We start from the raw sequence: 23,440 nt of genomic DNA on the forward strand, positions 1-23,440 counted from the left end.
TAACCCCCACGCATTGATTATGGCTAATCCACCTAATTTGCACACCTTTGGAGTGTGGGCAATTCATTAATTCATCGTTTTGGAATTTATATAACTGTGTTGATACTGGGCACATTAGCGGTGGGTGGGCAAGACATTGAGGTATTTTTTTGAAGTTTATACTTTTATTCGTCATTTACAGGAACAGAAAAAGTTACATTTTTCAATGCTAACAATTCAGTACATTATGCATGTGCTTAATCATAGATTATCGTCACATTTACAGTGCAGAAGGAGGCCATTCGGCCCATCGAGTCTGCACCAGCTCTTGGAAAGAGCACCCTACCCAAGGTCAACACCTCCACCCTATCCCCATAACCAGTAACCCTACCCAACACTAAGGGCAATTTTGGACACTAAGGGCAATTTATCATGGCCAATCCACCTAACCTGCACATCTTTGGACTGTGGGAGGAAACCGGAGCATACGGAGGAAACCCACGCACACACGGGGAGGATGTGCAGACTCCGCACAGACAGTGACGCAAGCCGGAATCTAACCTGGGACCCTGGAGCTGTGAAGCAATTGTGCTATCCACAATGCTACCGTGCTGCTTAAAGAATTGACCTGTGAGTGAATAGGGGCCTGGATTTTGTGGTAGTAATTGTTAGCACTCGCAGTCAGTACGCCCCTGAAACTGACAGAAATTCCTGGAGTCTGCGTGCACACAGTTAAACTAACGGCTTGATTCTCTTGCTGTGTTGAGTTGGGAACTGACTAAAGCGCTAAAGCGAGAGCACAATGCGACCGGAGAATCTCGGGGGAGGCCTCCAGCGAGCCTCCCGACTGCCTCCGCGCCGCACGGGATTCACCACGGGATTCGTCCCGCGAGATGTCGGAGTTGGAACTCTGCTCCAAAATGGGCAGGACCACAAGCCACTCCCGGAGGTAGGTCGTAAACCTATTTGAAACCGACCTGCTCGGCATCCACCAGTCTCCCTCGATTCTCTGGCCTCCCCAGAGAGGCTGCAGCCAGGCACCGATTAGTGCTGGTCCACACAAACATGGACCAGGCGGAACGGCACCCTGAGGTCTCTTGGGCCATTGGAGACCCCTGGTAGTCAGGGTAAGTGCAGGGTGGCCCACTGGCTCTCCCACTGGAATGTACGCACATTGCCACTGCACAGATGGCACTGCCAGGCTGACAGGGGCACTGTCATGGTGCCAGGGTGGCAGTGCAAGGGTGCCCACATGCCAGGGTGGCACTGCCATGGGCCAGGGGATGTGGGGAGCCAGACCCATGAAATGAGGGTGGAGGTGGTGGTTTGAAGGTTGAAGGAGTGGAGGGCAGGTAAGTCGGGGCCTCTACGAGGTTGGGGAGGGTTATGGGTGGGGGTCCTGGAAGGAGGGGGGCATAAGGGGACTTGGGGGGGGGCCTGAAGAGGGGTATCCTCAGGGACCCCGCAGTGGGGTGTCCTCACTTGGGGGGGGGGGGGAGGGGGGGGGGGAATTATGTGGTAATATCATAACTATCAGCATTGCAAGGGTTAATGTGGTGTCAAGAGTAGCCACTAGAGGGAGCTACAACTATTTAAGGCAGTGATGCTAGACCTTAGAGGAGGAGTGTATGCAGGAGTTAGCTAGTGAAGGTCAGAGAGCAGATAGCGCAAATAAGGTTAGATCATAGTTTACACCAGTAGTGAGATTAGCAGTAGATGAGTGTGTAGTTAGATGTTACTGATCAATTGTGTATTCTTAAGGATTACGTGTCGAATCCAAGTTAGCAGTGTAAATAAAATCATAGCTTTGTTTAAGTTAAAGCTATTTTGTGGTCTTTGTGAACACATGCAACCAATGAACACTCAGAATAGGACACAACCAATGGGTATTCAGGACACTCAGAGGTGGCATCACCACAAGGGGGCATGACATAAACACTATAAAAGGGATGAGGCACTCACACCCTGCCTCTTGCCACAGACAGACATCTAGAGAGTTAGACAGGGTTGATCAGCAGCATCACACCCCAGCACGTGGCTTAGAGCAAGCTGGTTGGACTGAGTTACTACAGTTAGGTTAGCAGAGAGTCGAACTCAGTTGAAAACTGTGTTAATAGTTCAATAAATACGTTGAACTCATTTCAGAGTCTGGAGCATCCTTCAGTTAAGACTGCATCAAGTAACAGCCTGTGTTATCTGAAGCAGCATAACACATGATACCAGGAGTGACTGTTCAATTTATTTAGTTCAACTCAGCAAGATCCGTGACAACCAGCTACTGAATACATGCACAGTGGACAAGATTCAGGCTCCTCATCAGCTCAGGACCACCGGCAATCTTAGTGTCAACTGACGATCATTCAAGCAGAAATTTCAACTATACTTGGAAGCATCCAAACTCAATGGCGCGACCGATGCTCGGAAGATAGCTCTTCTACTCACCACTGCAGGTGGCCATGCGATAGAGATCTTCAACTCCTTTCACTTTTCCAAAGGGCAGGACAAAACGAAGTACCAAACCATCCTGGACAAATTCAACAGCCACTACGAGGTGGACACCAACAAAATCTTCGAGTGCTACATCTTCAAGCAGAGGATGCAAGGTAAAGACGAATCCTTCAACTCCTATCTAACTAACCTTACACTGCTAGCGCAATCCTGCAACTTCGGTGATATCACTGACTCCATGATCAGAGACCAAATCATTTTTGGAGTCCACTCTGATCCTCTGCGAGAGCAATTGTTGAAAATCAAACACCTGACCCTGCCAGTCGCGATTGAAACATGTACTGTGCATGAGCACTCTAAAAATCGCTATTCACAGTACAAAATGGCAGAAAGTGAAAAACAAGCCTCCCACGAGGTGGAGAGTGTTCAGGCCATCACCCGGATGCAGCGCCTCCGCATTGACGAAAGCGGCCATTTCGTGCGCTCTTCCCGGGGCCCGATGCATGCGCAATGCGAGCGGGAACACGAAGCGGCCGAAAATCGCACTGCGCAGGTGCAGACGTCCGAGAACCGCACCGCGCATGTGCAACGACGCACTGAGCGTCATGACGCATAACGTGTGCGAACTGCGGCACCGCCTATTTAAACAAAAAAACTGTCCTGCAAGAGGCAAATGCTGTTTAAACTGTGGGAAACCAAACCACTATGCAGCCTGTACAGATCTGCACCACCAGTCAGGAGCCAGTGCTCCCTATTCCGACAGCGGCGCATCAGAAGTGTGCAACACCGAATGCATGACTCTGATCCAGGCAGTGCGACGGATCCAGATGATGAATACCTGGCTAACACTTACCGAGTGGGCATTATTACGAATTGCGAATACCCCTGGGACTGAGGGAGGTGCTGGATAGTATCAGGGGTATGAAGTCGAGGAAGGCCCCTGGGCTGGATGGGTACCCGATGGAATTTTATAAGGAATTTGCGATGGACATGGCACCACATCTGTTAGGGACGTTTAATGAAGCACTGGAGAAGGGGGAGTTGCCCAAGACGATAACGCAGGCAGTAATCACAGTAATCCCGACAAAGGGGAAGGACCCGGTGGAATGTGGATCATATAGGCCCATATCATTTTTTTAAAAAAATGTATTTTACTATCAAAGCAGGTTACAGTAAATAAACACCACAGGAAACTTACTTCCCAACAATCAATTATACAGTCTGTACAGATTTTTCCCCTTTTTCACCTTCCCCCCTCTCCTCCTCCCACCCTCCCCATCCCCCTGCAACGAACAGCTCCTCAAACACGGTCACAAACATCCCTCACCTTTTCTCAAACCCCACTGCTGAACCCCTTAACTCATACTTTATCTTCTCCAACCGCAGGAAGCCATACAGTTCACCCAACCATGCCGCTACCCCTGGTGTCGGGGGAGCATGGTAGCACAGTGGTTAGCACGGTTGCTTCACAGCGCCAGGGTCCCAGGTTCGATTGCCGGCTTGGGTCACTGTCTGTGCGGAGTCTGCACGTTCTCCCTGTGTCTGCATGGGTTTCCTCTGGGTTCTCGGGTTTCCTCCCACATTCCAAAGATGTGCAGGTTAGGTGGATTGGCCATGCTAAATTGCCCTTAGTGTTCAGAAAAGGTTAGGTGGGGTTATTGGGTTACGGGGATAGCATGGAGGTGTGGGAATTAAGTGGGGTGTTCTTTCCAAGAGCCGGTGCAGACTCGATGAGCCGAATGGCTTCCTTCTGCACTGTAAATTCTATGTTCTAAATTGTATGTGGCGATGCCGACCGCCACTCCAGCAAAATCCACCGCCGTGCAATCAGAGAGGCGAAGGCCACAACATCGGCCTTCCACCTCTCCAAGAGCTGTGGCTTCTCTGAAACCCCAAATATCACCACCAAAGGGTCCGTGTCCACCTCCTCCTCCATTAAACTGGCTAAGACCGCGAACGCTCCTGCCCAAATCTTCCCCCAAATTTTTCGCAACTCCAAAACATGATCACGTGATTCGCTGGCCCCCCCCCCCCCGCCACACTTCTCACACTCATCTGCTACCCCCTGAAAGAACTCACTCATTCTCGCCCGAGTCACATGCACCCTGTGCACCATCTTAAACTGTATCTGGCTCATCCTTGCACAAGAGGGGGTCCCGTTTACCCTTCGCAGTGCCTCATTCCATACTCCTCAATTGATCTCCCCTCCCAACTCTGCTTCCCATTTCTCCTTGATCATCACCACCCGCTGACCTCCCTGCTCCCCCAGCCACTTGTATATATCCCCAATTCTGCCGTCTCCTTCCCCATCCGGAAATGGCAATCGCTCCAGCATGATGTATCCCGGCAACCTAGGGAACCCCCTCCTGATATTTTGCGCAAAGTCCTTAACCTACTGATATCTGAACTGATTCCCCCTTGGCAGTTCTACCCTCTCCCTTAGCTCCTCCAGACTGGTGAACCCTTACTCCAAATACAAATCCCTCACCTTGACCAGCCCCACTTCCCTCCACCTCCTGTATACACTATCCTACCCCCCGGCTCAAACCCATGATGAAAAATGAAATGAAAATTGCTTATTGTCACAAGTAGGCTTCAAATGAAGTTACTGTGAAAAGCCCCAAGTCGCCACATTCCGGCGCCTGTTCGGGGAGGCTGGTAGGGGAATTGAACCGTACTGTTGGCCTGCCTTGGTCTGCTTTAAAAGCCAGCGATTTAGCCCTGTGTTAAACCAGCCCCTTGATTCTCGCACAGCGGCGTTACCACCGACATCCCTTCCAACCTAAAATGCCTCCTCAGCTGATTCCATATCTTCACCGTGGAGTGCACCACTGGGTTCCCTGAATACCTGCTCGGAGCCATCGGCAACATTGCCGTCACCATAGCCCTCAAACTATACCCCTTACAAAATTCCTCCTCCATCCTAACCCACTCTACCCCTTCTCCTTCCCACCACCGCTGCACCTTGTCCACATTCGCCGCCCAATAATAATGAAGCAATTTCTACAACGCCAACCCCGCCCTGCTGCCTCTGCCTCTGTACCAGCGTCCTCCCCACCCTCGGCACCTTCCCCACCCATACAAAGTCCAAGATGTTTGTGTCCACTTTCCGAAAAAAGGCCTTTGGTATAAAGATCGGCAGAGCCTGAAAGATAAACAAGAACCTTGGTAGAATATTCATTTTCACTTGGACCCTCCCCGCCAACGTTAAGTGCAGTGTATCCCACCTCCTAAGATCCTCCCTGGCCTCATCCACCAGTTTTGTTAAGTTCCACTTATAGAGCCCGGTCCATTCCCTCGCTACCTGAATCCCCAAATACCTAAACTTATCAAAAAGGCATTTGATCGGGTGGAGTGGCGGTACTTGCTCGACGTTTTGGAAAGGTTTGGATTTGGGCCAAGATTTATGGCATGGGTATGGTTATTGTATGTGGCACCAAGGGCGAGGGTGAGGACGAATGATATGAGCTCACGAAGCTTTGAATTATGCAGTGGTACAAGTGCCCACTGTTGCCGTTGGTGTTTGCGATGGCCATAGAGCCATTGGCGATTGCTCTCAGGAGGTCAGCGGAGTGGCGGGGGATTATGAGGAGAGTATGGGAAGGATTATGGACCTGCTGGGGAGGTTTGGAGGGTTCTCGAGGTAACATATTGCTTTGATATTTTTCCTTGACGTTAAACTGATCCGTCTGGTTGGCTGAGCTTCTGTCTGTGTTGAAAGGCCTTAATTTATTTTGGAGTTTTTTTGAACACAATTGCTTCATGGAATGTTTCGCTCACTTCCAATCAACTAATGGATTTTGCTCATCGGGTTGGTTGACATAGCTGTCAAGAGGAATTGAGCTGTTTATTTTGGCAGATTAATTAACCTTTTCAGGACTTAAATGTTATTATAGGGCTGTTGTATTATGTTTATAGTGGATACTCGGTGACTGCATTGGGGGAATAGGGTTATATAGGGGAGTGAGAGGGATGGACTATTATGGACAGTGAGAGGGTGGGGTGGAGGTTTGTGAGCCAAGGTTATAGGAGTCTCGCGCCATCTGAACTAAGCCAATGTCTTGCGAACACAGATAAGCCTTTTAACCTGGCTGCATCAGAATCGTCCACCACCATCTCCACCTCTTGACTGGAATTCTCTGGGCATTCGCTGGTGGCAGGATTCTCTAGTTCTGCCAGCAGGCCACCTCCGCTCACAGTTTTCACCGTGGCGTGAGGTGGCGGGATCAGAGATATGTGTTGCCAGCAAGCAGGGCGCCGCTGCCGAGAAACACATGGCTTGTCTGGTAGCAGGCTCAACTCCAAAACATCACTCCACAATGAAAATACCATTGGTGAGCCCTGCTGGGTAGGAAGCAAGTTTATGGTGTGGGAAATCTCCTGATTCCCAATTCCCACCGGCAGGATATGAATCCAGCCTTTAGCTTCTCGAGAAGGTCCACTGTTGTGGTTCCCCAGACTGTGCTCAGTTAAAATCATTGAACTGACAAGAACTTCCTCTCTTAGGTTCTTACTCTTGTTGTAAAACCCCGTGAAAAAGTTACACCTTGTTGAACGAGGAGTAATTAGGTTGTTTTTTTTTAATTAAATATTTTATTGAAAGTTTTTGGTCAACCAACACAGTACATTGTGCATTCTTTACACAATATTATAACAACACAAATAACAATGACCTATTTTATAAACAAAAAATGAATAAATAATAAATAACAAAAATGAAAACTAGCCCTAATTGGCAACTGCCTTGTCACAAGTAACACTCTCCAAAAATATAATTTAACAGTCCAATATATAATTATCTGTAGCAACGACCTATACATACTTCTTTTTCCCATTCCGTCTATCTTTCTGCGAGGTATTCGACAAACGGTTGCCACCGCCTGGTGAACCCTTGAGCCGACCCCCTTAGGACGAACTTAATCCGCTCTAGCTTTATAAACCCCGCCATGTCATTTATCCAGGTCTCCACCCCCGGGGGCTTGGCTTCTTTCCACATTAGCAATATCCTGCGCCGGGCTACTAGGGACGCAAAGGCCAAAACATCGGCCTCTCTCGCCTCCTGCACTCCCGGCTCTTGTGCAACCCCAAATATAGCCAACCCCCAGCTTGGTTCGACCCGGACTCCTACTACTTTTGAAAGCACCTTTGTCACCCCCATCCAAAACCTCTGTAGTGCCGGGCATGACCAAAACATATGGGTATGATTCGCTGGGCTTCTCGAGCACCTCGCACACCTATCCTCCACCCCAAAAAATTTACTGAGCCGTGCTCCAGTCATATGTGCCCTGTGTAATACCTTAAACTGAATCAGGCTTAGCCTGGCACACGAGGACGACGAGTTTACCCTGCTTAGGGCATCTGCCCACAGCCCCTCCTCGATCTCCTCCCCCAGCTCTTCTTCCCATTTCCCTTTTAGTTCATCTACCATAGTCTCCCCTTCGTCCCTCATTTCCCTATATATATCTGACACCTTACCATCCCCCACCCATGTCTTTGAGATCACTCTGTCCTGCACCTCTTGTGTCGGGAGCTGCGGGAATTCCCTCACCTGTTGCCTCGCAAAAGCCCTCAGTTGCATATACCTGAATGCATTCCCTTGGGGCAACCCATATTTCTCGGTCAGCGCTCCCAGACTCGCGAACTTCCCATCCACAAACAGATCTTTCAGTTGCGTTATTCCTGCTCTTTGCCACATTCCATATCCCCCATCCATTTCCCCCGGGGCAAACCTATGGTTGTTTCTTATCTGGGACCCCCCCAAGGCTCCAGTCTTTCCCCTATGCCGTCTCCACTGTCCCCAAATCTTCAGTGTAGCCACCACCACCGGGCTTGTGGTGTAGTTCCTCGGTGAGAACGGCAATGGGGCTGTCACCATAGCCTGTAGGCTAGTCCCCCTACAGGACGCCCTCTCTAATCTCTTCCACGCCGCTCCCTCCTCCTCTCCCATCCACTTACTCACCATTGAAATATTAGCGGCCCAATAATACTCACTTAGGCTCGGTAGTGCCAGCCCCCCCCTATCCCTGCTACGCTGTAAGAATCCCTTCCTCACTCTCGGGGTCTTCCCGGCCCACACAAAACCCATGATGCTCTTTTCAATCCTTTAAAAAAAAGCCTTCGTAATCACCACCGGGAGGCACTGAAACACAAAGAGGAATCTCGGGAGGACCACCATCTTAACCGCCTGCACCCTCCCTGCCATTGACAGGGATACCATATCCCATCTCTTGAAATCCTCCTCCATCTGTTCCACCAACCGCGTTAAATTTAACCTATGCAATGTGCCCCAATTCTTAGCTATCTGGATCCCCAGGTAACGAAAGTCCCTTGTTACCTTCCTCAACGGTAGGTCCTCTATTTCTCTACTCTGCTCCCCTGGATGCACCACAAACAACTCACTTTTCCCCATGTTCAATTTATACCCTGAAAAATCCCCAAACTCCCCAAGTATCCGCATTATTTCTGGCATCCCCTCCGCCGGGTCCGCCACGTATAGTAGCAAATCGTCCGCATACAAAGATACCCGGTGCTCTTCTCCTCCCCTAAGTACTCCCCTCCACTTCTTGGAACCCCTCAACGCTATCGCCAGGGGCTCAATCGCCAGTGCAAACAATAATGGGGACAGAGGGCATCCCTGCCTTGTCCCTCTATGGAGCCGAAAATATGCAGATCCCCGTCCATTCGTGACCACGCTCGCCACTGGGGCCCTATACAACAGCTGCACCCATCTAACATACCCCTCTCCAAAACCAAATCTCCTCAACACCTCCCACAAATAATCCCACTCCACTCTATCAAATGCTTTCTCGGCATCCATCGCACTACTATCTCCGTTTCTCTCTCTGGTGGGGCCATCATCATTACCCCTAACAACCTCCGTATATTCGTGTTCAGCTGTCTCCCCTTCACAAACCCAGTTTGGTCCTCGTGGACCACCCCCGGGACACATTCCTCTATTCTCATTGCCATTACCTTGGCCAGGACCTTGGCATCTACATTTAGGAGGGAAATAGGTCTATAGGACCGGCATTGTAGCGGGTCCTTTTCCTTCTTTAAGAGAAGCGATATCGTTGCTTCAGACATAGTCGGGGGCAGTTGTCCCCTTTCCTTTGCCTCATTAAAGGTCCTCGTCAGTACCGGGGCGAGCAAGTCCACATATTTTCTATAGAATTCGACTGGGAATCCATCCGGTCCCGGGGCCTTTCCCGCCTGCATGCTCCTAATTCCTTTCACCACTTCTTCTACCTCGATCTGTGCTCCCAGTCCCACCCTTTCCTGCTCTTCCACCTTGGGAAATTCCAGCCGATCCAAGAAGCCCATCATTCTCTCCCTCCCATCCGGGGGTTGAGCTTCATATAATTTTTTATAAAATGTCTTGAACACTCCATTCACTCTCTCCGCTCCCCGCTCCATCTCTCCTTCCTCATCCCTCACTCCCCCTATTTCCCTCGCTGCTCCCCTTTTCCTCAATTGGTGTGCCAGCAACCTGCTCGCCTTCTCCCCATATTCGTACTGTACACCCTGTGCCTTCCTCCATTGTGCCTCTGCAGTGCCTGTAGTCAGCAAGTCAAATTCTACATGTAGCCTTTGCCTTTCCCTGTACAGTCCCTCCTCCGGTGCTTCCGCATATTGTCTGTCCACCCTCAAAAGTTCTTGCAGCAACCGCTCCCGTTCCTTACTCTCCTGCTTCCCTTTATGTGCCCTTATTGATATCAGCTCCCCTCTAACCACCGCCTTCATCGCCTCCCAGACCACTCCCACCTGGACCTCCCCATTATCATTGAGTTCCAAGTACTTTTCAATGCACCCCCTCACCCTTAGACACACCCCCTCATCTGCCATTAGTCCCATGTCCATTCTCCAGGGTGGGCGCCCTCCTGTTTCCTCCCCTATCTCCAAGTCCACCCAGTGTGGAGCGTGATCCGAAATGGCTATCGCCGTATACTCCGTTCCCCTCACCTTCGGGATCAATGCCCTACCCAGCACAAAAAAGCCTATTCGCGAGTAGACTTTATGGACATAGGAGAAAAACGAGAACTCCTTACTCCTAGGTCTGCTAAATCTCCACGGGTCTACACCTCCCATCTGCTCCATAAAATCTTTAAGCACCTTGGCTGCTGCCGGCCTCCTTCCAGTCCTGGACTTCGACCTATCCAACCCTGGTTCCAACACCGTATTAAAATCTCCCCCCATTATCAGCTTTCCCATCTCTAGGTCCGGAATACGTCCTAGCATCCGCCTCATAAAATTGGCATCATCCCAGTTCGGGGCATATACGTTTACCAAAACCACCGTCTCCCCCTGTAGTTTGCCACTCACCATCACGTGTCTGCCCCCGTTATCCGCCACTATAGTCTTTGCCTCGAACATTACCCGCTTCCCCACTAATATAGCCACCCCCCTGTTTTTCGCATCTAGCCCCGAATGGAACACCTGCCCCACCCATCCTTTGCGTAGCCTAACCTGGTCTATCAGTTTCAGGTGCGTTTCCTGTAACATAACCACATCTGCCTTAAGTTTCTTAAGGTGTGCGAGTACCCATGCCCTCTTTATCGGCCCGTTCAGCCCTCTCACGTTCCACGTGATCAGCCGAGTTGGGGGGCTTCCTACCCCCCCCCCCCCCCCCCCCCCCCCTTGTCGATTAGCCATCACCTTTTTCCAGCTCCTCACCCAGTTCCCACGCAGCTGTATCTCCCACAGGCGGTGACCCCCCGCCCATCCTCTCCCATACCAGCTCCCCCCTCTCCCCAGCAGCAGCAACCCAGTAATTCCCCCCTCCCACCCCCCCCCGCTAGATCCCCCGCTCGCGTAATTACTCCCCCCATGTTGCTCCCAGAAGTCAGCAAACTCTGGCTGACCTCGGTTCCCCCCCGTGACCTCGGCTCGCACCGTGCGACGCCCCCTCCTTCCTGCTTCTCTATTCCCGCCATGATTATCATAGCGCGGGAACCAAGCCCGCGCTTCTCCCTTGGCCCCGCCCCCAATGGCCAACGCCCCATCTCCTCCACCTCCCCTCCTCCCCCCATCACCACCTGTGGGAGAGAGAAAAGTTACCACATCGCAGGATTAGTACATAAAACCCCTCTTTGCCCCCCACATTCGCCCCACCACTTTGTTCGAACGTTCTTTTTAATAACCCGCTCATTCCAGTTTTTCTTCCACAATAAAAGTCCACGCTTCATCCGCCATCTCAAAGTAGTGGTGCCTCCCTCGATATGTGACCCACGGTCTTGCCGGTTGCAGCATTCCAAATTTTATCTTCTTTTTATGAAGCACCGCCTTGGCCCGATTAAAGCTCGCCCTCCTTCTCGCCACCTCCGCACTCCAGTCTTGATAAACGCGGATCACCGCGTTCTCCCATTTACTGCTCCGAGTTTTCTTCGCCCATCTAAGGACCATTTCTCCATCCTTAAAACGGAGGAATCTCACCACTATGGCTCTGGGAATTTCTCCTGCTCTCGGTCCTCGCGCCATCACTCGGTATGCTCCCTCCACCTCCAACGGACCCTCCGGGGCCTCCGCTCCCATTAACGAGTGCAGCATCGTGCTCACATATGCCCCGACGTCCGCTCCCTCCACACCTTCAGGAAGACCAAGAATCCTCAGGTTGTTCCTCCTTGCGTTGTTTTCCAGTGCCTCCAACCTTTCCACACATCGTTTCTGATGTGCCTCCTGCGTCTCCGTCTTCACCACCAGGCCCTGTATATCGTCCTCATTCTCGGCTGCCTTTGCCTTCACGACCCGAAGCTCCCGCTCCTGGGTCTTTTGTTCCTCCTTTAGCCCTTCGATCGCCTGTAGTATCGGGGCCAACAGCTCTTTCTTCATTTCCTTTTTGATCTCTTCCACACAGCATTTCAAGAACTCTTGTTGTTCAGGGCCCCATGTTAAACTGCCACCTTCCGACGCCATCTTGGTTTTTGCTTGCCTTCCTTGCCGCTGTTCTAAAGGATCCACTGCAATCTGGCCACTCTCTCCTCCTTTTTCCATCCGTATCCAGGGGGTATTCCCTTCTGGTTTACCGCACAGTGTTTTTAGCCGTCAAAATTGCCGTTGGGGCTCCTATCAAGAGCCCAAAAGTCCGTTTCACAGGGAGCTGCCGAAACGTGCGACTCAGCTGGTCATCGCCGCACCCGGAAGTGAGTAATTAGGTTGTTAACAGCAAGTTTATAATCAGCCTCACTGGCTCTGAAAGAGCAGCTTTAAACTTGTTGCCTGTCAAATCTCTCCTTATTCTCAGAAGTTCCACATTTTAAAAATATTTGAAAAATTTTGTTCAGATAGTATTTTATCATCTATTTTAATTCCATGTGTCTGCCGATCATTTATTTTGATACCTTCAAAATGTTAAAGTTAAAAATGAAAGGATTTAGTTGTTTTTATTTCCTGGTTTGGTGTCTCTGAGAATACTTAAAAGTAATTGTCAGGGGGCAGCACGGTGGCGCAGTGGGTTAGCACCTGCGGCCTCACGGCACCGAGGTCCCAGGTTCGATCCCGGCTCTGGGTCACTGTCCGTGTGGAGTTTGCACATTCTCTCTGTGTTTGCGTGGGTTTCGCCTCCACAACCCAAAAATGTGCAAGCTAGGTGGATTGGACACGCTAAATTGCCCCTTAATTGGAAAAAATGAATTGGGTACTTTAAATTTATTTTTTAAAAAGTAATTGTCAGGTTCTCTGGCTTGTTGACATCACTGATGCTGGCTGCTTGGGGATCCTCTTGGCTTGGCGCTAAATTCAAACCGACTTCAGGAAAGTGGAAATTCACACCAGAGTCCACTCGAACTTTGTGGCATCTTTCTTCAAGGTCACTGCCAAGTGTTGTGTTGCACTAACAATGACAAACTTCAAGTCAAGGAGATAAAGAATAAAAAGCAAAGAATGATACTAGTCAAGAGACTCTAAACTCACTGGGCGCAATTCAACCACCACGCTGTACCTAAAAAGCAGCTTGCTGCAGCGCAGCGTGGCTGTTGAAAGTCGGGAGTTAGCCTCACTCTAATGTGCAAATTCCTGTGGTAGCTGAGGCTTTGGGATTCAACCACTTCATTCAGGTATCTCGGATGAGTGTCGTTTGGTACTGCTCCCCACAAACAGGGACCAGTGGAATGACACTTGTGGGGGTCCCCAGGGGATCGGAGGATCAACTACAACATGCTGGAGGTTTGGAGGACTGATTTGCCATCTGATGCAGCTTTTGTTTGGACTGCTGACTGTTTACTGTTTCTATGTTTGGAAGCCATGTGTTGTTCTTACCGCTCCTATTTTGTGGCCTGGACCGGGGGCTGGTTGGAGCAGGTGACCGGATTTTGGGACTACCGGAGGAGAATGGTGGTGGCTCATCTCAACTAGACACCTTGGAGACCGTAATGACACATCCTTGACGGCTGTTGGCTGCTTCCTTGTAATAATGACTTTCTAGTTCAAGTTTGGAAGGCCATGTTAACCGCTGGTGCCTTTGTACTGTTGCATATTGTTGTTTGATGTTTGTTCATATGCTTGTTATTGTATTGGAGCTGTTTTTTGTCTCCTGTATTCACTGTGTTTCTGCCCGTTTTGGTGTTTTCTTTTGGTGCACACTACCGATGCTGGTGGGGGTGGGGATATTCCCTCTCCTTCCGTTACCCCGTGTCAACGAGACCTTTCCCGGTGAGTTGGGCTGCTCGGAGCGCCCTTCCACCGATGTGGTTCTCTGTGGCCGGGGGTGGGGCAGACACTGCTTCGGCAGCTGGTGACGTTGTCCCTTGTCTTTTGATATGCTCTGTACGGTTTGGTTATGATGTGTCGGTGTTATTCCGGGCTGAATTATGCCCTTCTTGAGAGGAGTGGATTGTTCTTTCCTCCGCCGTGCTCCCTGTTGGAGTGGCCTATTCTGGTGGGTTGGGCAGGTGTGCCTTTCTGCTGATATAGGTCGGGGGTGGGGAGGTGGTGTTCTGGGGTGCCATGTGTTTGGTGTCCTTGTGGTGCTGTTTTCTATATTTTGATAACGTTATTAAACTAAAATACTACCCACTAGTCCCCAGCCAATAGTAATCTGGCAGGTTATAACACCCTGATAAAATATTGATATGGCTGTGCATTTGAAAAGTAGATGAATTATTATTAGAATGCTGTTAATTGTCCCTCTGTGACATGCACCTTGCTTATAGCACAGACTTAAGATATCTTGTAAGCCAACAGTGCTAACTTATGTAAAGTGCAACAACGTTGCATAGCCTGACATATTTCCTCCTCGCCTATTCCCACACTCGGAATGCTTAACTGGGGTTATCAATGGCACAGAAGGAGCCCCATAACAATATCTTGAAACAGTCCTGTTAGAACATAGAATATACAGTGCAGAAGGAGGCCCTTCGGCCCATCGAGTCTGCACCGACCCACTTAAGCCCTCACTTCCACCCTATCCCCGTAACCCAATAACTCCTCCTAACATTTTTGCACACTAAGGGCAATTTATAATGGCCAATCCACCTTACCTGCACGTCTTTGGACTGTGTGAGGAAACCAGAGCACCCCAAGGAAACCCACACAGACACGGGGAGAACATGCAGACTCCACACAGACAGTGACCCAGTGGGGAATCGAACCTGGGACCCTGGCGCTGTGAGGCCACAGTGCTATCCACTTGTGCTACCGTGCTGCCCACTGTTCTGTCATCCTTTGCTTTGATTTCTTTAAATATTGGAGCCAGCTCCCATTTAGGGTAACCAGTCATCTTTTAAAAGCAGCTGATAGCATACAGTACGATCCCTGACCCTTGCATATTTGCAGCCTCTCAAGTCCTATGTTCCAAGAATACCACAATTTTATTTAACTAAACTAACTTCACCTTAAGTAGGTGGACTGTGATAAATGCTCAAAGACATTAGACAAAATGCTGCACAAAAACTTTGTTAAACTCAGAGCGAGAGGGATTCAGAGTAAATCTCAGGAACAGCAAGAACTTAGCTGAAAGGTGAAAAACAATGGGGGGAAATTTGTGCTTGCATTCACTGCGAGCACAAATGGCGACACCAGCGCAAAGTCCCGCAAGAGTTGGGAAACAGGAATCTTGCCAGAGTGATCTAGTTTTAATATTCCTCCACCTCTGCTGGAGACGTAATGAAGTTCCCACTCAGGAAGAGCTGGAACCTAATTTCAATACATTAACATATTATTAGCAGACTTTCCCGCTGTATTCAACTCCTCCCCCAAATTAGGAACTCCCCCAGTTTTTTTCAAACCGGTACCAGGCAAAGGAAATCAGCGAAGGGTACACAAATATAGCCCCGAGGGGGGCAGGGGCATGACCTGGCAGTACGCTTGCACTCATCCTGGCATTGTCTCCTGGCACCCTAGAACCCGGACACCATGGGGCAGTGCTGGAGGTAATGCCAGTGAGGGTGGGGGGGCTTTCATTAGGGTTCCCTCCAGGTATTAATAAACTTGCTACTATAAAGGGCTGATGTATATTGTTAACCTATTGTCTTGTTTAATCTTCAGAAACAATTGCTGAAGAGGAACCTGCGCCCTGTAGCTTAAATGTTGGACATGGTCGCCGATGTTCAAATGGCACGTTCTGTAAAATTGGATGGGTTGGCCCCAATGACGGAATCACTAATTTCGATAATTTTGCCTTTGCTATGTTAACCGTATTTCAGTGCATCACAATGGAGGGGTGGACTGATGTCTTATACTGGGTAAGTAGTACAGCAGAAACTGAACAATAAAATAAGGTGTGGGGGATTTAATTAAATAAACGGCATAACATTTTGTGCATGGCATATTTTACTTGTCTGCAAGTTCCTGAAAACGATTTAAATTGTCGGGATTCTCCGTTGCGCTGGCAGCACATCCACGCCCGAGGATTTCTCGACAGAGTGGGGCTGCCCACATTGGGAAATCCCTTTGGCCGACTGGCGGGACAGAGAATCCAGTTGCCGATGGGGGCGCGCCGCACTAGAAAACTGGTGTGGCGGGACGGAGAATCTTGCCCAAGGCATTTTAAAAAGATATTGCTTAATGAATGTGAGTTTGACAAGGATTTAAACTGAAAGATTGATTGCAATATCTAACTGTATTTTACATATTTTTATTATAATCTTGTGATAAAGAAAATACTGTTTATATAAAGTGCATTTTGCAACCAAATATTTTGAAATTATGCATTGTAGCAGTTCCTCTTATTTTTGCTTTTGTTTTGACTGATACCACTGCAAATTAGATTCCAAACCACTATCAAAGGTTATGGGCTCGATTTTCCAGAAATATTTCTCAGTGTGCTAGCGAGCGGGACTTGCCACAAGTTCCTCGCAAGGCCGAGTGCCAGCAACGCTTTTCAACGTTAATTGGTCCACTTAATGAGGTCTCACGGGGTCCTCCCCCCAAATGAAGGCTCACCAGCTGATTCGCCGGCGCCAGGCTCACTAGCACCCCACTAACAAGTTTGAGCAGCACTTAAGCTGCACTTGCTCGGCCTACCCCAGCCAGCTCGCAATAATGGCGCCGAGGAAACCAGCCCCAAGATTCGGGTATGCTGACCTGGGGATGCTCCTGGACGCAATGGCGGCCAGGAGGGATGTCCTGTTCCCCCAGGGGTCCCAGAGGGTGAGCCACAAGGCAGCCAGTGCTGACTGGGTTGAGCTGACGGCAGCAGTCAGCTCAGGCAGTATGACCAGCGAGGCCAGCAACACTATTCAACGTTAATAGATCCAGTTAACGAGGCCCCACGGATTTCCCGCCGCAAATGAAAGCTCGTCAGCCAATTCGTCGGCACCGTGTTCGCTAGCCTCCCGTTAACAAGGTCGAGTAGCACTTAAGCAGCACTTGCTCAGCGAGCCCCAGCCAGCTCGCAATAATGGCACTGAGGAGATTGGCCCAAGATTCGGGGATGCAGACCTGGGGAGGCACCACAACGCAATGGAGGTCAGGAGAGATGCCCTGTTCCCCCAAGGGTCCCGGAGGGTCAGCCACAGGGCAGCCAGTGATGCCTGCGATGAGGTGGCGGCAGCTATAATCTCCGGGAGTGACCAGAAGAACTGGCCTCCAATGCCGAAAAAAGGTCAACGACTTACACCGGGCGGCACAAGTGAGTAGACACCAAACCCACCCCCCCTCGAGACATTTAATAATAATAACCTTTTATTGTCACAAGTATGAAATTACTGTGAAATGTCCGCCCCCAAACGAGCAACCACCCCTCCTCCAACTCTCCATGCGCCCCCAACCCTCCTGTCACACCCCCCCCCCCCGTCCCTTTAACTCCCCCAACCCTTCCTTCACCCCCAACCCCCACCATTGTGAACCACCCAAATGGCTAATGATGCCCTCTCTGTGTCTTCTCAGGAATAGCTCTCCCACAATCGCCGGGAGAGGGCCCAGACTGGTGGAGGGGTGCAGGGCATCAGAATCCTCACCTCCTTCGAGGAGCGGGCCCTGGAGGTGGCTTGAGTTGCCTAGGACAGGGCTGTCACCACTCGGAGGTTGGCAGACACCGCAGAGCTGAGGAACCACCGGGATACACCCGGAAGACCTGTCAAATGTGAGTTATTGACATACTGACTGACCCATACCTCCCACTGACCACATGTCCATTCTCCCGTAGGTCCTCCAGCCGACAGCGCCGGCTCATCCCGGGTGGTACCATCTCCAGCCTCCCAGGAGTCCACCTCGGAGGGGAGCTCCGAGGAAACACGATCAAGGTGTCACAGCTGTCATCCCCATCCTCCACCAGCGCAGATACACACACCCCGGTAGGAAACGTTAGTGGACAGGCTCCTGGGGCACAATCTGGTGAGCACCACACAGATGCTGATTTCCATCAGGTGGAGGCAGGAGCCCCCAGGGGAGACAGCAGTCAAAGGTCTGCTGGATCCCAGGACCCAACTGGGTCCCAGCCTGTAGCTGAGCCTATGAAAGAGATATTCCAGAGCTGATGGAGACATTAGGGTGCTGTCACGTCATTCAGAGGGAGATGACAACAACACTCCAGCAAATCCATAGTCGATTGGAGGAATCCCAGAGACTATGGGGGCAGGACATGTCGCCGGCAATGTGTGGCATCGAGGTCAACACTGCTAAGGTAGCGACCACAGTGGAGAGCCTGGTGCACAATGTAGCCACAATTAGTGAAGATGTCCAAGGTGCCGCGCAGTCAGTGAGGTCCATGTCTGAGAATCTCGGCAGAACGTCTGACTCGCTAGGGGATGTGACCCAGTACTAGGCTGACCTTGATGAGGTGCTGCGGGACATGTCCCACTCTTAGATGGGAATGGCCGAGGTGCTGCAGAGCTTGTCCCAGTCGCAAGTGGGCATTCCCAAGGTGCTGCAGAGCATGGCCCAGTCACTGAGGAGCATCGCTGTGGGTATCGACACAATGGTGCAGGCATCAGGGAGCCGCACGGCTGACAGCCAGATGATGCAGGGGCAGCTGGGTCTCAAACCAGCTGCCCCTTTGTCCCAAGGTGAACTTCAGGGCACCGACCAGGATGAGGGGGCGCTGAGTGACGACCCAGATCCTTCCAATGGAGTGGCGACGGTGGCCACCAGCTGCCCAGAGTTCCACCCCTCTGATGAGACCATATCTCACAGTCAGCACACGGAATAGGGCGGTACGGCTGTGCATATGATGCCAACATATGCACCGGGGCCTTCTGGCCCCAGAGCCCCCAGAGAACGCCACCAGGGTCATTGAAGTCTCTGGAATGTGGTAAGCAGCTGGCTGCCTCCACCTCTGATGTGCATCCTGGGCGTAGCAGGAGAGTTAGGAAGGCAAAGCACCTCGAGGATCACTGAGGGCACCAGGGGTGTGGTGGTGGGGGGGGGGGGGGGGGGGGGGGGTGGAGGAAGGGAGGGGGTGATGGGGGTGGAAGGCGGCACCTTCAGGAAAGTGGGGGATTGTAAAACACATTAAACACCCTTGACCACAACTAGTATGATGTCTCTGTCAATTTCTTCCGCACTGCAGCCCGACTTCTGAACCCTGGCACATCTCTCCAGCAATCTCCACCTCCCCGTAGCATTCACCCACACTCCGGCCATGGGCATGTCCCCGGAGTTGTGTCCCATTCCTTGGGTGTTTGGATGTTGACTGCTGCATCTGTGGTGCTGTCTCCTGCAGTGTTCAGGCACATGCTACATGGATCGCCCACCCATGGGAATCCACTTGGGTTGTGCGAAGTGCTCACTTAGCCAAGATTGCCAATTCCCTATTAGCAGTAGCCTTCAGCCGCACAGCCAGAAGCCTCGGGAGTCAGTGGGGGTTATGAGTGGTCGGTGGGCAGGGGCTAGGGGTGCCCCCAGAATGGGTACATGATCGAGGGCTTGTGCCGCATGCGATTGCCCCCCCCAGCGCCTTCCCTCCCCTTTCCCATGGCGGCCATCCATCCAGAGTGTGCCCCCCCACACTCAGCCGAGGTCCCCCACCCCCTTGCCAAGCACTAGTGTGGCAAGCCCAGCCCCCCGGGGTCTTTGCCTGTAAGCAAAGATGGTTAATCACCTTCTCGGCTCCCCGTAGAAGCCCTTCCGCCAGGTTCACTTTTTTCAAAAGGAATACTAATCGGCGCCAGCATGACCACATGCTGGGGCGGCTGTTGGATATGGGGTCGCTCCTATTAATTGTATGGAAATAGGGCTTAACTGGTGATAATTGGTTTCTCGGCACACAATGTGGAATCCTGATTTCGCATACTGTAGTGGGCTGGTTGCATTGCAAACTGGTGCCTTCGGCGGTTCTCATTTTCGGCCTCTCCCTCTAGTCACTGGCCTTGTTTTGTTCAAGTGAGTATGCAACGAGGCCTGAGAATCGCATCCTGTATGTTTGAGCTATCCTATGCTTGACAATTTCTGCCATTTTATGTTTCTCGTAGCCACTCTTTCTCTCAGTTCAAACCTTCTTTTACATCTACTGTTTTCAGTAATGTCATCACTAACCTAAATCTGAGCTCCTGGTTAGCACTACCAGGTTGGCAGTGCCAGCGGGCAGTGCCAGAGCACTGTCCAGTCATATCTATGACCACCCAGGGGTTACAAAAGCCTCCAAGTCCCCCAGCATGGTAATCACGTCTATCGAGATAATTTAACAGTGGCTGCAAGAAGGTCCTCATTGAGGAACCTTGCACTTTAATGTCTGAGTGGTACCAGTTGCTTCTATGGTGGAAAAGTACCTCAAGGGAGGCATACTGTTCAGGCATCAGAGGTTGAAAAAGATCCAATCTAAAAAAAATTGCTGTCCGAGCACCTGCTCGTTCTAGGAAGCACTTGAGGAAAGAAAAAACACTACGAAATAAAAGCACCCGGGCAGAGCACCTAGTCTTTCTCAGAAGCACTCAGAGTTAATGGATCATGAAGTGATATAAAAACACACAAAGCTAAATCCACCTTAGAGATAGCCTTCAGCTGTCAATCAAGAGGCTTATAAAAGTCAATGAGATGTGGAATTCAGTGTAAACAACCAAGTACAAAGGTTAAAAGCAGGCATACTACAACAATGAAACTGCAGAGGCTTGTAAAATCAAAGGAATGTGAAATTCATTGTAAATGGCCAAGTATGAAGGGCAGCACGGTAGCACAGTGGTTAGCACAGTTACTTCACAGCTCCAGGGTCCCAGGTTCGATTCCCGGCTTGGGTCACTGTCTATGTGGAGTCTGCACGTTCTCCCCGTGCAGACTCCCACAGTCCAAACATGTGCAGGTTAGGGGGACTGGCCATAATAAACTGCCCTTTGTGTCCAAAGAAGATTAGGTGGGGTTACTGGGTTACGGGGATAGGGTGGAGGTGTGGGCTTAAATGAGGTTCTCTTTCCAAGGGCTGGTGCAGACTCAATTGCCGAATGGCCTCCTTCTGTACTGTAAATTCTATGAAAAGCGGAGGCATACTACAACATTGAAACCACAGAGCCTATTGAAACTTTAAGGGGAGCGAAATAGTACAGAAACACCAAGTACAAATGGATAAAAGAAGGCATATTGCAACATTGAAACCACAGAGCTTTTTGATACTTCAAGGGACTTCTCCAAACAACAGTATCTAATCTCCACTGCAGGTGCTGGTGCCACCCCCGGTCGACTGGCAAGTCCACCCAATGTGGCGTGTGGTCAGAGACCACAATCGCTGAATACCCCGAGTCGACCACCCCGCCAGCAGAGTCTTATTCACAACAAAGTAATCGATCCGCGAGTACACCCTGTGCACATGGGAGAAGTACGATAATTCCTTCACCATCGGCTTCCCAAACCTCTCCCCATGCGCTCCATGAACCCCTTCACCCGACACCCTCCCCAGACCGCAGACTCAACTGGTCCAATCTTGGCTTGATAACCGTATTAAAGTGTGTTTGTGTGTATGTGTGGCCCCAAATAATTAGCCGGTGCGAGTCCAGGTCCAGGATCTTCCCCAACATACACCTCATAAATTCAACATCATCCCAACTTTGAGCATAAACGTACACCAAGACCACTGTCATCCCCCCCAATTTCCCACTCATAATCACAAACCATCCCCCCGAATCTGCCACTAAATTCCCCTCCTCAAATGCTATCCACTTATTTATTAACACAGCCACCCCTGCATCTTCATATCTAATCCTGAATGGAAGTCTTGCCTACCCACCCTTTCCTTAGCCTAATCTGGTCCCCGATCTTCAAATGCGTTTCTTCTTAAAATGCCACATTGGCCTTTAAACTCGTCAGGTGGTGAACACACATGACCGTTTGACTGGCCCATTCAACCCTCTCACATTCCAAGTGACCAGCCTGGTCGGAGGGCACCGAATGCTCCTACCGGGCCGATCATCCATAGCCCTTCTTGGGCCAGCCCCGTGTCACGCAACCCTCCAGGCTCGCCCTCAGATGCCCACCATCACCAACTCCTTCCTTATTGCACTTTGACAACCCCATCCTCGTCAGCAGTTCCCCCCCCCCCCCCCCCCTTAAGCAATACAACACTCACGAATCCCCCTCTATTTCACTAACTACCTGTTCACCCCCCATTGCGCTCCCGTGAACTAGCTCGCCCAGCTAGCCTGGCAGTCCCCGCCCATGGCGCCAAACATCCTACCCCCCACTGATTCCCCCCCCGCACTTGTACATTTAATTGTACATATAACAATAAGGAAAAAGGTGCACTCACCCTCTACGGTTCTTCAGCATCCCACCAAAGAATCCCACAAGAGAGAAAAAATTACCCCTGAGAGAAAAGAGGTTATCCCCTAAGTATCGCCAAAAAGAAACAAAACAATAAGGCAAAATAAGGCAGAGAGAACCAACATTTCCTCACACCTCCTTCAAAGTTCAATGTCCTCCCTCTCCTGCCAGTTCACTGTCCCTCAAGAACTCCATTGCCTCCTCCGGTGTTCCAAAATAATACTCACAGCCTTTGTGGGTCACGCGGAGGCATGCTGAACTTCACCCCCTTCTTAAAGAGGGCAGCCTTGACTCGATTGAATCCAGCTCTCCACTTGGCCAGTTTCTGGTATACCGGAAGCTCATTGCCCTCCCAGGTACATTTCCTCGTCTGCCTGGCCCACCACAAAATCTTCTCTTAATCCAAAAACCAGTATAGCCTCACTACCATTGTACTTGGCGGCTGAATCGCCTGCGGCTTCCTCATAAGCACCCTATGTACCTTCTGGGGCTGGTCAAAGACCCCCTCCCCATTAACTGCCCTAGCATTTTGGCTACATAAGAGTCAGCATCCTCTCCCTCGATGGCCTCTGGCATCCCAACTATTCTCAAATTTTGCCTTCGGGAGCACTTTCTCCTTGAGTTTCTTCTGAGTCTCCCTCAACATCCCAATTTCGGCCACCAATGAGGTAAGCTGCTCCTTGTACTCCCCCACCGCCTCCTCCACCTTCTGGATTGCCGGGCTCTGGGATTCCAGCCTCAGCTCTACCCGGACGATCCACGCTTTTAGCGGGTCTACCACCTTCGCCAGGTCCTCCTGAGCCTCTCTCCTCTGTTGACAGAACTTTTCATTCAGAAAGACCACCAACTGCTCCGTCGACCATTGGGCTGATAGGGCCGGCCCCTTGCGCTTTGCCAT

The 23,440-nt window shown here is 50.7% G+C and overlaps 1 protein-coding gene across 5 annotated transcripts in view; it reads left to right on the top strand.

The window, feature by feature from the left end:
• cacna1c (calcium channel, voltage-dependent, L type, alpha 1C subunit) overlaps window positions 1-23,440 on the top strand; it is a 1,623,635-nt gene that overhangs the window by 625,033 nt on the left and 975,162 nt on the right. For all 5 annotated transcript variants that reach the window (XM_072484617.1, XM_072484613.1, XM_072484615.1 and 2 more), the window contains one exon: window positions 15,904-16,100. In XM_072484617.1, the coding sequence (XP_072340718.1) occupies window positions 15,904-16,100 (197 nt within the window). The remainder of the gene's footprint in view (window positions 1-15,903; window positions 16,101-23,440) is intronic.

The sequence above is a fragment of the Scyliorhinus torazame genome, chromosome 19 (genome assembly GCF_047496885.1).
Source record: "Scyliorhinus torazame isolate Kashiwa2021f chromosome 19, sScyTor2.1, whole genome shotgun sequence".
In the NCBI taxonomy this organism is placed as follows: Eukaryota; Metazoa; Chordata; class Chondrichthyes; order Carcharhiniformes; family Scyliorhinidae; genus Scyliorhinus; species Scyliorhinus torazame.